The 15,934-nt window shown below is 38.0% G+C and overlaps 1 protein-coding gene across 9 annotated transcripts in view; it reads right to left on the reverse strand.

Annotated features, from left to right (window-relative positions):
- lrrc7 (leucine rich repeat containing 7) overlaps positions 1-15,934 on the reverse strand; it is a 108,186-nt gene that overhangs the window by 3,753 nt on the left and 88,499 nt on the right. For 6 of the 9 annotated variants that reach the window (XM_084426458.1, XM_084426457.1, XM_084426455.1 and 3 more), the window contains 8 exons: positions 15,622-15,738; positions 14,466-14,552; positions 12,448-12,559; positions 11,904-12,084; positions 7,972-9,688; positions 6,614-6,763; positions 5,007-5,132; positions 3,538-3,768 (listed from right to left, as the gene is read on the reverse strand). In XM_084426458.1, the coding sequence (XP_084282584.1) occupies positions 3,538-3,768; positions 5,007-5,132; positions 6,614-6,763; positions 7,972-9,688; positions 11,904-12,084; positions 12,448-12,559; positions 14,466-14,552; positions 15,622-15,738 (2,721 nt within the window). The remainder of the gene's footprint in view (positions 1-3,537; positions 3,769-5,006; positions 5,133-6,613; positions 6,764-7,971; positions 9,689-11,903; positions 12,085-12,447; positions 12,560-14,465; positions 14,553-15,621; positions 15,739-15,934) is intronic. The other 3 variants (XM_084426459.1, XM_084426460.1, XM_084426462.1) reach the window with 3 other exon arrangements.

Raw genomic sequence — 15,934 nt, forward strand, 5'->3', positions numbered from 1 at the left:
CAAGTCAAAGGCTAAGTCTACATTAATCCGCATACATTTGAAAACACATCTTTTTCTCTACGTTTTGGCCTTTCGTCCACACTGAGACAGCGCTTTTGTCCTTTGAAAACTAAGCTTTTTGAAGATGCTCTTCCAAGTGAATACATTTGAAAATGCTGTTTTCAAAGTGTTCGAAAACGATGATGCATGTTTAGTTATGTGACGCATATTGTACCCATAGATATCTGCCTGCTATCATAACGTCATCATTCGGAAGGGCAGGAGTCATGATCACGTAATATGATTGACAGGTCTAGAGCGAATGAGCTCTCTGATTCAGACACGCACGGAAGAAAACAGCGCTCTGTATGCCGTTTCAAGCTCTTCAGATCGCATAATTCAGTGGAAAATGAATAGAAACAATAATCCGTATAAAGAACATGTTAGAATAAATCTGTTCTCAGAAACACAATGATAACAAGAACTCAAAATCCATTCTCTTCTCGCTTCCGGAATAGTTTTCTTTGGTGTTTACACAGGTTTTCAAAACAGCGCCACCCCTCTCACACATTTGTGCAACAGCAGCGGCTCGGGTAAACTGGAATCTAATTGGACGGCTCGTTTCAAGTTTACCTGGATGCAGCCTGCAGATCGGGGCGGGGCTGCACTTACTCTGATTGGCTCATTCGTCTTCAATAGGCATACATGATAGAATATGTGTTCGTAGTTGGTGTAGGTCAGAGTAGTGCATGGATTGATGAGCGAATGTCATCATAAAAGAGTTTTTAGCTACTGCGAGTTTAATCTTCTAAATCAGTCGAATTCACAAATTAATGTTATTCATTGTGAACCAGTTTAAAAGAATCAGTTCAAAAGATTCAACTTCATGAAGAGAATCACAATATTTGACCGCGGGGCTGTGAGATTTTTAGATACAATTTGAGCTAAAAATGAGTCGAAATGTGATGTTTTCAAATCTAATTTTGGTCGCACCTGCAAACTTAATGCTTTTAAGCTGAATTTACAAAACTGTTTGCTGAAATAACCACAACATTAACCGCACTGAAATAAAAACGCACTGTAAGTCAGATGCTCGTGAAAGTTGCGTTCATTAGCCTACTATAGCAACAGACTCCAGACGTGTTATTTCTGAATCATGGCATGAACAGATAAAAAGTTCTCGCTTTCGTCACTTTAAAATAATGAGGAACAGATTGTTTTTCTGAAATAAAGTGTAGCACAAATCTGATATTATGCTTTGCAATGTAGTGAAGAAAATGAAAGCACATCATACACGCACATAAATAGTAGATAACACGGCAGACACATTAGCCTATTGCAGTGTGACCAATAACACCTTCTGTAACTATAAGTATGTCTTGTCATGTTACTGATACTGCTAACGATACTGATACATTCTTTTTCATTTCCTTTCTATGATATGAAATAATCAAAATGATAAATAAATAATTTAGCCTTATTTATAATTCATTCATCTACCTGAAGACCTGGCCCTCATGCTGTGGATAATCAACCAATTAATTGTTTTGAAATATTGTGGGGTCGTCTGTGCGTTAGCCTAAAAACCAGCTTAATTTACCAAACCAATAATATCAGGGACATTGCGAGTTACATGCTAATGTTTTTTTTTTTTTCTTTTTTTTTTTCTTCTGTGCATAATAATGCAGGGTTTGTGAAAGCTTTTCCAGTTTTTTAAATGACATACTCCTTCCTACACCAACTACGAACACATTTTCTATCAAGTATGCCTATGAAAGACAATGGAGCCAATCAGAGTAGGTAAGGGAGCCGATCTGCATGTTGCAGCCAGGTCCTTCTCAAAAAAATCCACACACTGGTCAAAAAACAAATCTCGTTTTGTTGCGCTGCGTTTGATTGCGCCCGGTGTGAATAGCTCTATAGGGATCTATTGACCGATTCAAGAGCGTCATCGCAACGTACATTTGCTTTACTTAATCGTGCTCGGTGTGAAAGACCCTTTAGTCATAGGAAGATGATGATTTGAATGAAGAAAACACTATTAATATTCCATGATCGCGAGATGAATTGCAATTGGGCGTTTCTCTCTTTGCATTTCTTTTAGGGGTGTAACAATATATCGTGTCACAATATATCGCAATACAAAAATGTAACAATATGTATCGTGGATAGTGACAATGGGTCTCATTCAAGAAACACGAGCAGAACGAATTTTTGTGTAAACCGTGTGTAAAGTGGTTCTGGCGTAAATTTTCGGATTCATTAAAATGTTCGTATTTTCCAAATGTTAGTTTGTACGAAAGAAATCTACACCTGCTCCCAGCCACGCGTAAATAGTGCGTTTAACATCCGAACGTTTTGCTCATTAATAAGGCTGCATTTTAATTCACCTTAATCGGGTACATATTTACACAGCATTTTGAAAAAAATATTATATATAGTAATTACATACGTTTTTTCTTTTTACTTTTATTATGAGAGCCAGTAATAGCATCTGCAAACGGAACACAAGTCCGCAAGTCACAAGTGTTGCAGCCAAGCTTCATATCGAACCATTTTCTTTTCACTTCTGGGACTGTTCGATTAACAGATGAAACTCCATTAACTGCATCTGTAATATGCTGCCAAGCTTCCTTTTTTTTAGGACCTGATACGCCACTATGTACGCTTTTTTTTTTTTTTTTTTTTCACTATGTACGCTTGAAAATAAAATGTCGCGTTTTGAATGAACTTCTGATAATAAAACTTCAATTTCTGCATCTGAGAAATTTCTCTTTTTCATTCGCTTTTGAGAAGACATGTTGAAATCCTTCGTTTGGTGTCATAATATGATGCCCATATATAGTTGTCAGTCGGATTTAATGGGCGGGATTTTTGGTAATTGAGAATGAGCGTGCACGCGTGTCCCATTTACGACTGATTGGAATTCATTAACACACATTTCACTATCACATCTGACGTTTACAAAGTATTTGTGAATCAGGAGAAGAGTTTTCGGGAAGGTCTCTTTACGCGCAAATCACTCACATATTTACTCGTATATTTACGAATGTTTCATGAATGAGACCCATTGGGTATAGTTCAACCAAAATAAGTTTTAGTGTATGTACTATATTATACTACTGTATATAATGTTGAATAAAATGTATAATAATGCAATGGGGGAATATTTGTGGGTCCTGATAATGCCAAATGTCTTACGTTACCTGTAAAAAGTGGCCTGCATTATTTTATAATATATTTAGTCAATGACAGAGTGCAAGCATATTCGTCTAAAATAATTCTGTATTATAAGCTTCAGAATCATGAATATTTGTATTCTGGTGTAACCATTGTCCTGTGCATTGGGTTACCTGCACTAAGTCCAAGCCTATTCATTTACATCCACAATGTAAAACCAAACTTTGCATTTTAATCATTAGTACATTTTTTTGTTAACCTTTTACCATATGTCTTGGTGTATCACAATAATATCGTATCGTGAGTTCAGAATCGTGACTTGAGGGTATCGTTACACCCCTAATTTCTTTGAATTATATTCTGTGCGATCAACGGTACCTGCTCTGGAAAGCCATCCATACTCTTCTGGCCTTTAGTCTGGATGAAGCAGCGGGCACTCTGAGGCCGGGGGCTGGTGGTGGTGATGGGCATGGGCAGAGGTGGCTGGTACTGCTGGATGGACACCTTGTTGATGGCCCCCTCATACTGCTGGTCACGGGCCGTCCGGTGGGATGGGGTGGCTGAGGTTATCATCATAGCTTGTTGTTGATGGGGATTGTGAACACCAGGCTGTGGGCAAACATCAAGCAAATGTTTAATGAATTCATGCAGCTGGCAAGTGCTTTTATATCATTACAGGAACAAAGACGTAGTAGCTACCTTATGACATTTTGATTTCATTATCTGAATTAATATCATTTTCATTACGTTAGACTTTTCTTCACAACACTAAATGTGTCAGAAGAAGCAAAATGTTCCACAATATTGAGCGACAACGTAAAGACGTTCACCAGTAGACTGAGGTTGCTAAGGAGACGCGTTGTGAAATGAATCACGACAGCAGGTAGTAATTAACCCTGGCATTTGAAAAAATGAGCATGGCAATCACGATACAACAGAGATGTCTATCTCACAGAGAACAGGTTAAGCCAGAGGAAACTTAAAGAGTAGAACATGACAGGGTTTACAACTCAGAGACATGTGGGTGTCTCTCTAAAAACGTATTGTGGAAATAATCAAACTTTAATGAGATCCAGACAAATGCAATGAATCATTTCAGCTCAGCATGGCTTATGAAACAAACGGGACCATTTTAGAGGTGAGAAAGTTTTACTGTGATTGCTGATGATTTATCGCTGAGGATCGTTTTGCAGCACTTTTTGCATTGTGTGTGTGTGTGTGAGTTGATCAAACTTACAGTAAAAACAGTAATATTGTGAAATACAACTATTTTCTTAATATCAATGCTGAAACCGGTTGCGCTCCTTAATATTTTTGTGGATACCATGATTCATTTATTTTTCAGAATTCTTTGATGAATAGAAACGTTAAGAAAAAAAAAACAGCATTTATCTTAAATAGAAATATAAATGTCTTAACTGTCACTTTTGATCAATTGAATGCATGAACTTAATTTTGAATGATATTGTGTACTTTACTAGAACAATTTAACGTTAAATATGCCAAACTTACACTTCAGTGGTCATTTTGGAGGGAATCACTGAATCAGTTATGAAACAATGAATTGAAGTAAACTTACCAACTTGTTTAATTGAAGTTTGCTAATAATATCTGTTCTACTGGGACAATGGGGATTGAGCCCTACTTACACAGTTAATATAAAACACTGTTTGTAATAATTTCCTTATTGCCTGCCTTTCAGAATCTTTAACCAATCAGTACGACAAACTATGGAGCCCCTAAAAGGACATGGTAAAGAAAGAATAATATTTGGCAATGCTTTTGCGTTCTCTTGCAAATGTTTTGTGTTCCCCTGATAACTTGAATCAAAAAACTTGAATCAATACCTTTTTGATGATATTCATGTTCTCTGGTGGCACGTCTCTTCGTCCCAGTGAATACGGCGCCCACTGACTACTTGGGGAAACCACCTCTTGTCCATTATCTAAAATATTGCTCTGTTGTGAAGGTGTCTGAAAGGATATAGTGCTGTCAGCAAGCGGAAATCAAAACAGTGCTCTAAATTTACACTGGCAAAATAAAAATGTGCCCGTTTTAAAGAACCGAGATGTGAGGACACTCCCACAAAACCGGATTTATCAGCTCACTATTCGACTGTTCCATTCACTTTTTTGTTTTTTTGGTCTGTTGTTTATTTTGTCCAATTCATTAAAGAAACTATGCTTGTACATAACAGTGAAAAACAAAATCTGTGCCGAAAGCATTTTGACTGGCAAAATTCCCTATATTGCAAGTCGGTTCTAGGCCTGTTGCACAAAGCTGGTTTCAGTTGCTACCCTGGAAAGTTTGAGTTTAGTTTGAGCAATATTTTTTTTTATATACATATATGAATCTTGTATAATTTATATTATCCTTTATCAATACCAATTATCCTCCACAATTAATATCACATTTTTAAATTAAATTAATGTAAATATATACTATAAATAAAGCAGCAGCAACACAGTTTCTTTCTGCCTTGTAAATGCATTTAAATTCATGATATTTTCATAACAATCTCTTACACTTTATAGTTATCCAGTGAAGCCCACTGAACTTGATCTGAAATGGATTGGATTTGTTTGGTTTTGACAACTTTAACCCTACTCTAAGTTTGTTCAACAGGCCTCTGAGTGCTAGGTTGTGGCAGATGCAGCAGGCCACTGCAATCTGGTGTACTTTACCAGGACTTTACAGCATTCCTAAACTACTGCAATCCAGAGACTTAGGCATATTTAGGGTGCTGAAAGCACGCTCAACTACACTGTAAATCTTTATATACATTTATAATAAAACTAATCATTAATGCATCTTTTACAAATACTCCTGGTACAGAGCTATTTCGACACCCGGCTAACTTGATTCGAGCAGTCCGCTAACCTCTATTTACTTACAGTATAGCAATCACCCGTTGGTGAATAAGTAAATGGAGGTTGGTGAACTGTGCACACAGATATGCTACACTCAGTGCTGGTGTTAATGGTTAGTGAATTCACCCGACAGTTTAACTTTGATTGTATTTTATAAAGATCAAGAAGGCCTTTCATTAATGTATCTCTGCTGTCAGTCACAGATTGCTTTGTTCTGTGAGTTAAGGACAGAGGAACACTGTAGTGCATAGACCAAACACAAAGACTGAGCACATGCAACAGAAAACACCTATATATGTTTAACATCACAGTGAGAGACAGTGTCTAGCCTGGAACTCAGAACAGGTGAAGTGTTAGATTAGTGTTAAACTGTGAAATGTGTTAGATGGTCTGCCTTATAGAAAGACTATTATACCATACAACAAAATGTGCCAAATGATAATATTACCACTGTTTGAGAAGTTAAAGCAGAAGCCGCTCAAAAGAGATAGATCTAAAAAGAAGGTCTTCAATAGGAGATGTTGCGTTAATATAAGTTGCACTTCTTCATGCTGAAACTGGGGCTGAAGTTGCTTCATACTCACATTTGGTAGAGGTAGCCACTGAGTTGTTTGGTTTTCATGCTTTGTGTTATTGTAAAAGTTTATTGTCATGCTTCTGCTGGCATGCGGTGCAGCATAGCCTCCAGAGTACAGCATGCCGAAGTTTACTGTGTTGTGCTTAAGGACAGCGCTCTGATTGGAGGGAAACAACCACATGACATGAGTGAATGGGTATGCCACACAGAAAGGTCAGAAGGCTGTGGCTGGGGTACACTGGACTGCACATTGCTGTAACAGAGTGAGTAAGCTTGACAAACAGAACAACAACAGTACGTCATTACCGCCGACGTGACACATTAGTGATACACAGTGGTTACGTTTACAGAATATTAATAGCAGCAGTGAGGGACTAAATTACACGAACAATGAAGTATGCTGTAGTAATGTATTCCACTTACACAGAAACAAATGCTCACCACCAAAAGCTGCATGTACATAACTGGGTGAATCTCAGGAAAGAAATGCCAGGGTCATATTTCACCACAATTAAAAAGAAAGAAAGATATTCTGCATAAAGAATTTGAAGCCATTTAAGGACCATTAAATAATCTTTTTTGCATTGTTACAATTATTTTAAGGTCAATAATTTTTTTTTTTTTTTAATCCCATTATTGGAAAATTTAGAAGAAAATCTGAGAAGTGAGAATCATAAAAAAAAAAAAAAGGAATGGTTTGCTTGAATTTAGTGAAAATAATGTCAAAATGCACAAAAATCATAATGAACAAAATACTAAGAAAAAGCTTCATTTTTTTAATGCAGAATATAATTTCATTACTTTTGATTTTGGAGTGAAATATGTCCCAGACACTTAATGCTTTATGATTCACCCAACTGTTCACAAGTCTATACACTAAAAAGTGGCCTTCATTTAAGATTTGTCTTTAATATGTAAAACAAACATATTATGTAAAACAAATATGTAGGTATTTAATAATATAGTAAAATATACTGCACTGAGAAAATTCGTTATTGAAATCTCAATTATTAACAAACAAAGTATAAAATGACTTATAAGACTAAGACAGAATAAAGGTCCTTGCACGCAGAGTCCGAAATTGTGATCTGAAATTTTCACTCTTTAAAAAATAAATACTACCTCACGTTTACACACTACCTCCGGAACTTTCGTCCATGTTTTCCGTTTTTTGCATCCATAGCAAGCATTTTGACAATTCAAAGCCACCGTGACAAATACAAAAGAACGCATACAATTTTTTCTGACTCAGTGTGCAAGGAGGAACGGATTAATTTATTTTTTGCAAATACTGAGTGTTTAGATAAATTCCAAGCTAACAAACACTTTTGTAGAAGAACAAAAAGCTAAACTTTGTTTACTCACCCGGTCTAGCCTCTTCGCTTCTATGTGTCTAAGCAGCTGCTGTCTCCAATCTACTGGCATTTTGGAGTTCGGGTCCTCTTGTTTTTGAGGGACAGATCTCATCTTCATGTCACCCTCAGGGCTCTTCTCAGTGCATGTACTAAGATTGTAATCTGAAGGCATTTTCTCTAGCAGTGCAGCCATGGTGGGTCGGGCAGACACTGGCCTTGCCTGAGATGCCCCGTATGTCTCTGTGCTGTAGCTCCGTGCAGACAGGGGGCGACGTTGTGTCAGACTCTTAGTGGGGTAACCCATAATGGGCTTTTTGGATTCTTGATAAGACGAGTAATCTTCATCATACCTACCATTCCTCTTGTGGAACTGGGTGTCAGAGATGGTAGACAAGCTGTTCTGTTGTTCCAGCATGCTCTTTATCTGCTGAGGCCTGTTGTAGTGCTCTGCCATCTGCAGCTCATGGTTCTCAGCTACTCTGCGGAATAGCGCCATCTCTGTCGAACTTACCAGAGAGTCAGCTCGCCTCAGGAAGCCCGGCCTGGAGCGCTGGGGCTGGACAGAGAGCTGTGGATTGATGGCATCGTCGGTGACTGCAGTCTGAGCAAATGAAAACATCTGTTCCATCGGTGGATAGCCTCGGTAGCCTCTCGGGCTCACAAGTTCCTTTGGTAACGTCTTCCCAGGTTGGTTTATGTATTCAGGGGTGTTGGGGAATGGTGGAGGAACTCTCCTGTCCGCTTTCACAAGATCCATGGCTCTTTGCGGGTTGAAGCTTTGGTCAAAATGGTAAACTTTCTTTGGGATGGCTGGCTTCTGCTGCTGAGAGCTTTTATTTAAACCGTAGCCATCCATATCATCGTCCAGCATTGGAGCTGATTGGCTCCTGGACATGCTCTGTTCTAGTGGTACAGGTAGGTCTGCTCTATCAACACTTCCCTGATTTTCTATGCTAGAACTGTAGTGGTCCAAGGGGATGCTGTAAACCTTGTACGACCCAGTATCCATTTCATCTATGCTCTGAGATTTCTTAAATTTCGCTTTTACCTCCTTCATCATTGGCGAAAGTCTCTCAGAACTCTTGCTAACAACCATAGTGTTTCCTTTGTGTGGGTCTTTTCCACCCTGGACATGGGAATAAAGGTTGGGATGACCTCGTCCCGGCCCTGAGTCCGTAGAGTCCAGAAACCCCCAGGCTCTAGTTGAGGGAAAAGTGCTGGGTAGTTCTCCCATCTCCTGTTCAAAGTCCTTACGGTCAGGATTGGGGCTGTTGGCTGGAGTAATTTCCAACTTGGAAGGGAAAGCTGTCCTGTCCTCGAAGGGACTGGGAGTCCTCGTCCAGTTCTGCCAGGGGTTAGAGGAAGGAGGCACTTCAGTTTCAGGGTTGGTGCGGACTGTGTGGAAAGTGTGTTGCGTCTGATCGAGCTCTAAGGGAACTCCCACAATGCGCTCTTGTCTCATGAGAGGCCGTCGCCCATGTGCCATCGAGGCACTCCGGGGCTTTGAGCCTAGCATGGGGTTTCCAGCACTGCTGCTTGGAGTGTCAAGAGGTGTCTCTTCTGAGACAAAACCTGTGTTATCATAGTGGGGGGCATCGTTCCAGCTGTCGAAGGTGTCGCTGAGTGGTCTCCTCTCACCTCGCTGCTGCAGGGTGCTGGAAGGAGGTGTTTCCCTCTGGCTCAGAAGGGGCTTGGTTTCAATGGGCTTTGGGAAAGACTGGGCCAGCCTGTTGACATATTCAGACAAATATATATTTGAGGTTTCATCAGTGCACTACATGGAATCTGTACACAAAAACATGGAGATAAACTGGACATGACAAGCACATTCAATATCATAAAATTCAAACTCAGTAATGTAATGTAATGTGGTGCATCTAGAACTATGCAGAAAAAACAACAGGAAACCCATGTAGACTCTCACGACTGTGTGTCGAGGTCAGTAAGCCTCTTAAAATATCAAGACATTTACCTTTTTGTGATAAGGCAAGGGTAATTCAGGTAGTAAAAATTATATTAATATTAGTTATATTTATAATTATATATCCCTGAAAAAACTGTATGTATTAATACTTTATGATATTTTTTTAAAGACTCATGCACTCAAAGTGTAAGGAAAAACATATAAAAAACAACAAATATAAAGAGCACATTACTAAGAACTTTACATTTTTAAAAGGTTTTTACTTACTGTAGACAAACTGTGGCATAATATCCCGTTAGCAAGTTCAGGTTAAGTACTTTGCTCAAGGGCACAATGGTCAAAACATAGGGTTGCAATCTCAGTTACTGTCTATTTCCTTGCTCATTCCTACTAAGGACTGAATCTGCAACATCTGTGTACAGCCCAAATTCCTAAGGCAACCAACCACTACCCCTCATTGCTCTATGTACTATGCTTTATTTTAGCTGATGCTCACACAATCTTTTAACTTGATGTCTTCATTCATGTAATGTTGGGGATGAAATATTGAAAATTAAATTGAATTGGGCCTTCAACTCTCTTAATATCCCATATGTAGTGTTCAAATTGAAAAGTGCTGGGAAATATCACTGTGGCTGACTGAACTGCCATCCTCAAATAGATTTTCAATGTTTACAAAATTTTGCCCACGTAATACTTCTGTAAGGTTATCAAAACAGAAATCTCTCTAAGAGCTATTCTGAAGAACAGGCAGTGAAAGGAGTGATAATTAGGTTTTTCAGCAGTACTAATATAATAAAACTTTTACTGTTAGCAACAGAGATGGATTTTCAGCTACACTTTATTGAAGATGACAGCAGGAGTCATACTGCTGTGTTTGACGAGACGAGTGAGAGCGAAATTGTGATGTGAGCAATAGAGGCATTTTTAAATAAACAAATGACCAGATAGAGCCCTCTTAGAATTGTCTTCAATTGTCTTGTTAATTAAAATGGAAGGAAAAAGACAAATAACATCATCATCAGTGGTGTACGGGACATCCCCACAAAGGCACAGATTTGCGATCTGAACAACATATGAAAGAGTAGTAAAAATATGAAATGCAACTCTGTGTTTTATAAATATTGCCAGTTAGTAAAAATAATATGCACAACCCTCTACAATGCGACTAAATCACTTGCAAATTTCCCACTAGGCGGCTAAAAATGTCTTTAATTAGCTAATGGCTAGTAAATTGTACGATTTCAGTCGCCTGTGATTGAGTTAGAGGCAAAAAATAAGTTTAGCACAGATATATTTTAATTGCCTGCTGAGCTTTACACAGCGTCGCTTGGCTGAGAGCGCCCTCTGTCGCGTTCTCTCACTCACTCACGCACACTCAACAAAGAGAGAGGCGTACACATGAACAACTGACGCAGAATTGACTAGATCGCTAGATCTAAATGCAGAGCTCGACAATAAGGACCGCCGATGGCCAAGAGTTGACATAACTGTCACTGTCCTTACATTTTATTCAATTTCTGTACCTAATCTGTATCTTACTACAGTTAAATAAACCTGAAAAACCTGAAATGTACTGTTTATTTTATTTGTATCTTTGTTCTACTGTGTTTATTTGTGCTATTGCTTGTAGTTTTATTATTTGGTCTTATTTTATTACCGACTGTTCCTTTAATAGTGTTTGAAATGTATATTTTTATGTAATTTTTTTATTTATTTGCATTGTTCTTGCATTCCATGTAAAAAGTCTGGCGAGTAAAATAAAAAATGTACTAGCCAATGGTGATTCGAGCTTCAGTGTGTCCATAGAGGGTGGATGCATTTGATTGGTTATAATTGGTTCAAATCATTTTGGTTTATTGATGTTTATTACAACGACACAAAGTCAGTTTTGTGTCACCCAAAAGTCAGTGAGCTGGAAATCTAAACTGTTTGATCAACTGTCATGTCATATGAAAGCACAGATGGTCAATTAGTTCATATAAATGAATAGTGGCAGTGATTAAATTCTTGCCAACCTGTTGGTCCAGTGAGTCTGTGGTGGCCCCTCTTTCCCAGATGTTTGCAGATTACTGACATTTCCAGGTGGGTTGGAGGAGCCAGATGATCCCTGGGAGGGCGAGTAGTCTGAATAAGTGGCAGATGATCCGCTGTTGTTCAAACAATGCATTTTGTCTGGCTCAGAATCATCAGTGGACTCTTAAAAAAAAAAAAAGATAAAATAGGCATAAAGGTATACAAGGTAAAATAGTTTAATAAATGCATCAATAACAACTATTTTTGTCTAGAATAAACCCCAATTATTGTGTTTCTGACAACAACCATTATTCCACAGTGTTCCCCAGTGCAATTACACAATGCATCGTTATAACAGAACATCATTCTCAGAAGGATTTTAGCTTTATTAATAAACATCAAAAGAGAATGAGGGGATTTCTTGAAAAATGGAACCAACATAAGATAAGCTCAAGTTATGATATTTTGGTCCACAATAAGATCAATAACATGCATTTGGAAAATAGGACCAACTCGAACCTCTACAGGCTTTTTCATCTCACTAACCTTTTTTTTCCTTGCCCAGTAAAACAACCTTTGGTTTGTACATAGGTGGCTCTACCAAAGTTGGCCTCATGTCAGAAATTCGGATATCATTGGGGGAACCTCCCATTGAGTCCTGGAAACACAGGTGTCAAATTCACAGTGAATCAAACACTAGACAAAAGGAATACAAAACAGGCACTAGGGGAGTGGGGAGGTTTTCCTGCAATCAAATTACAATCTATCATTTAAATACCAAAATCAAGCAACACAAATTGTTTATAGGCCCACTAAAACATACTAGGTGATATTTGTAATCCAATTTTACATCACAATGTTGATATAAATCAAAATAAATTTAATTTTCAAATGCCAACATATCCAATTATATTGAAACGGTTGGTATATTAACTGCAAACATTTTGGCTGTATAAAAATCTGTTTGCCTAATTGCATATTACATAAAACTCTATTAGGCAGGACCTGCTTTTAAAAAAACTAAGCCGTTAAAACACAAAAGACAGCATTAAGTTAAGAGATAACCTCTGACAAAAGGATCAGAAAGCTAAAACGTGAAATACATTAATGTAGCTAGTATTTCGTTTCTCTAAAACTTTTACAATATATTGAAATGAGTCATTCATTAGAACATGCTTAAACAATTCCCTTACTATATTACCGTGACAGTTTCCTGATTTTAAAACACAAACAGCGTCCCCAAATGACCTCGAAGTTAAACAAAACTGAAGCTGAGAACTATATCAGAAGTAACAGAGTGTGATCTCACACCTCAACATCAAGTTGAGATTCATCATTAGTAGACTAATATGTAGACTGTTAGGATTCACAGGCCTTGTCCTGGCTTGTCTGGTCAAATCCCCCAGGAGCAAATCAGATGCTTCCAGGTCTCTCACAGCTGTCTCACACTCACACCTCTCAGACCTGACTGTACATCAGCAGGCTGGCTCACACAACCGGCAGCAGAGCAAGAGAGAAGTCACATATCAGAACATTCTCTCAGAACAACGTCTCTGTGTTATTTCTTTTACTCCGTTATAGCCACCTCTCCCCTTACCCGCCATCATCTTTTCTATTTTGTCTTTTTAGTTCTTCATTGCTCTGGCACAACGGGTCAAAAGAAAAGTGACTGTGTAAATTGATGCGGCAGACCAATGCTTTCATATTTATATTAAATGAACTGGGAACCAAATTCAGCATGTGGGCAATTTGATTCGAATTATACCAAAGATTCCAGGGAGGCCCAATATTTGGAATAAAAGAGCTCTTATACACTACCATTCAAAAGTTTGTGATACTTTTATACTTTTATTTAGCAAGGATACATTAAATTGGTCAAAATTGACAGTAATATTACAAAATATTTCTATTTCAAATAAATGCTGTTGTTTTGAACTTTATATTCATCAAATAATCTTGAAAAAAAGGTATCACAGTTTCCACTAAAATATTAAGCGCCATCACTGTTTTCAGCATTGTTAATAATAAGCAGCAAATCAGCATATTAGAATGCTTTCTGAAGGATCATGTGACACTGAAGACCTGAAGTAATGATGCTGAAAATTCAGCTTTGCCATCACAGGAATAAATTACATTGTAAAATATATTCACATGGAAAACAGTTATTTTATATTATAATAATATTTCACAATATATATATATAAAAAAAATGTTTTCAAACTTTTGGCAGGTACTGTATGTATGTATTTTATAATAGCTCTTTTTATTCTTTTTTTATTATTATTATTTTATTTAAAAAGATTTTGAAATCTTGCAAAAAGAAATTGGCCAATCTCCCCTCTAGCCTCCCTACGAATCGAACACTGACATTATGCTGGACACTGATGGACTGGGAGTGTTTTTTCCTTCATTATAGAAAACAAACCCATGCATGTATTTAACAAATCTTTCACCCACAATGGGGGTGTCTGAGAAAACGAATTGGATTTGCTTTGAAGGCAGTTGAAATGAGCCACCCCATATGCTTAGCTGATTTTCTGCTGTCTGGTCTCTCAGCCACTTACTATGAGGCAGAAACAGGAAGAGGAAGTAACGGCCAGGCTCGTATTCTCTGGCTGTGGCGGCTTGGGGACGACGCGATGTAAAGAAATCTAAGCAAAACAAACATACATACATATATACAAACAAACAAACAAAAATGGATTCTCATGGTCTAGAAAGAAACATGAGGTTTATGGCACTGGTACTCCCAAGGTCCCGATAACCCTGATAATACTAATAATAATGTTTATAGCTCCACAGTTTGGCCGGAGGGGTCTCTGAGACCCTGGGGGAAAGCAGTGTGAGGCCAAGCTGCGATGGACACAATACACCATGCACTTGTATGCTATTCTAAACAAAGAGCTACTGCAAGCATAGAGAAGCCTGGCATCAATGAATGGATTATGAATGTAGCTGTGTTTGCATAATTCCTTGATTTATTCTGGTTTACTCAAATCATCTTACCATTCCTGAATTCAATTAATATTTTCGTATAGGGACCTTTAATGGGTCCTCTGAGTGTTCTTGACATTTCACTCTGACCTTTATTTCTGTTTACTGAAAGATTTTCAGCTGTACAACTGAGCAGTGCTACGGGAAATAAACCTGAAGACTGAGCGAGGGTAAAACACTGTAGGTCTAGATTTCTAGTAAATAATTGTAGGATATACTAAAGGTGAGTTACCAAAAAAATTAAGCATCCTACAAGGTGATTGTGACATTCATTACTAATTGCACTTCTTTGTTATCCTGTCTCCTAAACAACACTGCAGCTCCGGCGGTTGGGGAGGGGGGTTGCTGGCTGTGAGAGATGAAACATTTGCTCTGATCTTTGTGTATTTTATCTCCGCAGGTTCAGCTAACCTTTAACAAACACTCTCAGTACTACACAACACTCTTTAAACATACAACCAAACTGACTCAGACACCGAGGATGCAAATACTAGGCCTTCAAAAAACAATTTCATTACACGCTCTCATCCTTCTCTTTTAAAGTTATTGACTTCATAAATCCCTTATGTGTTTTGTAGTTACAATAATGAACCATCATAAAGGTTAAAGAGAGTGTAAAATAAGCTGCTACCCCGAGACATTACTGTGCGTAAATGCTTTAAGAGGATAAAGCTAAGGCATTCAGCATTTAAAAGAGACAAAATTAAAAGAGAAAACTTGTCATACTTCCGAGCTCTCAGTCAGATCCTCTTTGCGTTTTGGGATGTCAATGGCTGAGTTGAGGAGGACACCTTGATCAGACATTGGTGGTTTCGAATAGTCTTTGACCTCTCGCTCCATCACCTGCAAAGAGCATACGCTAATCTCATTGAATGGTGTCTCATGATTCAATGACAAAATAACCTGTGACTCCCAAGTGATGGATATTCAAGCAATGTGTCACATTTTTCATTTTACCATGGGTAATCACCGTTATATATTACCTCTGATTGTTTATAAACTGCAGTAACACCAATATAATATAAATATAATATAATGT

Source organism: Rutilus rutilus (genome assembly GCF_951802725.1).
Source record: "Rutilus rutilus genome assembly, chromosome: 12".
NCBI classification, from domain to species: domain Eukaryota; kingdom Metazoa; phylum Chordata; class Actinopteri; order Cypriniformes; family Leuciscidae; genus Rutilus; species Rutilus rutilus.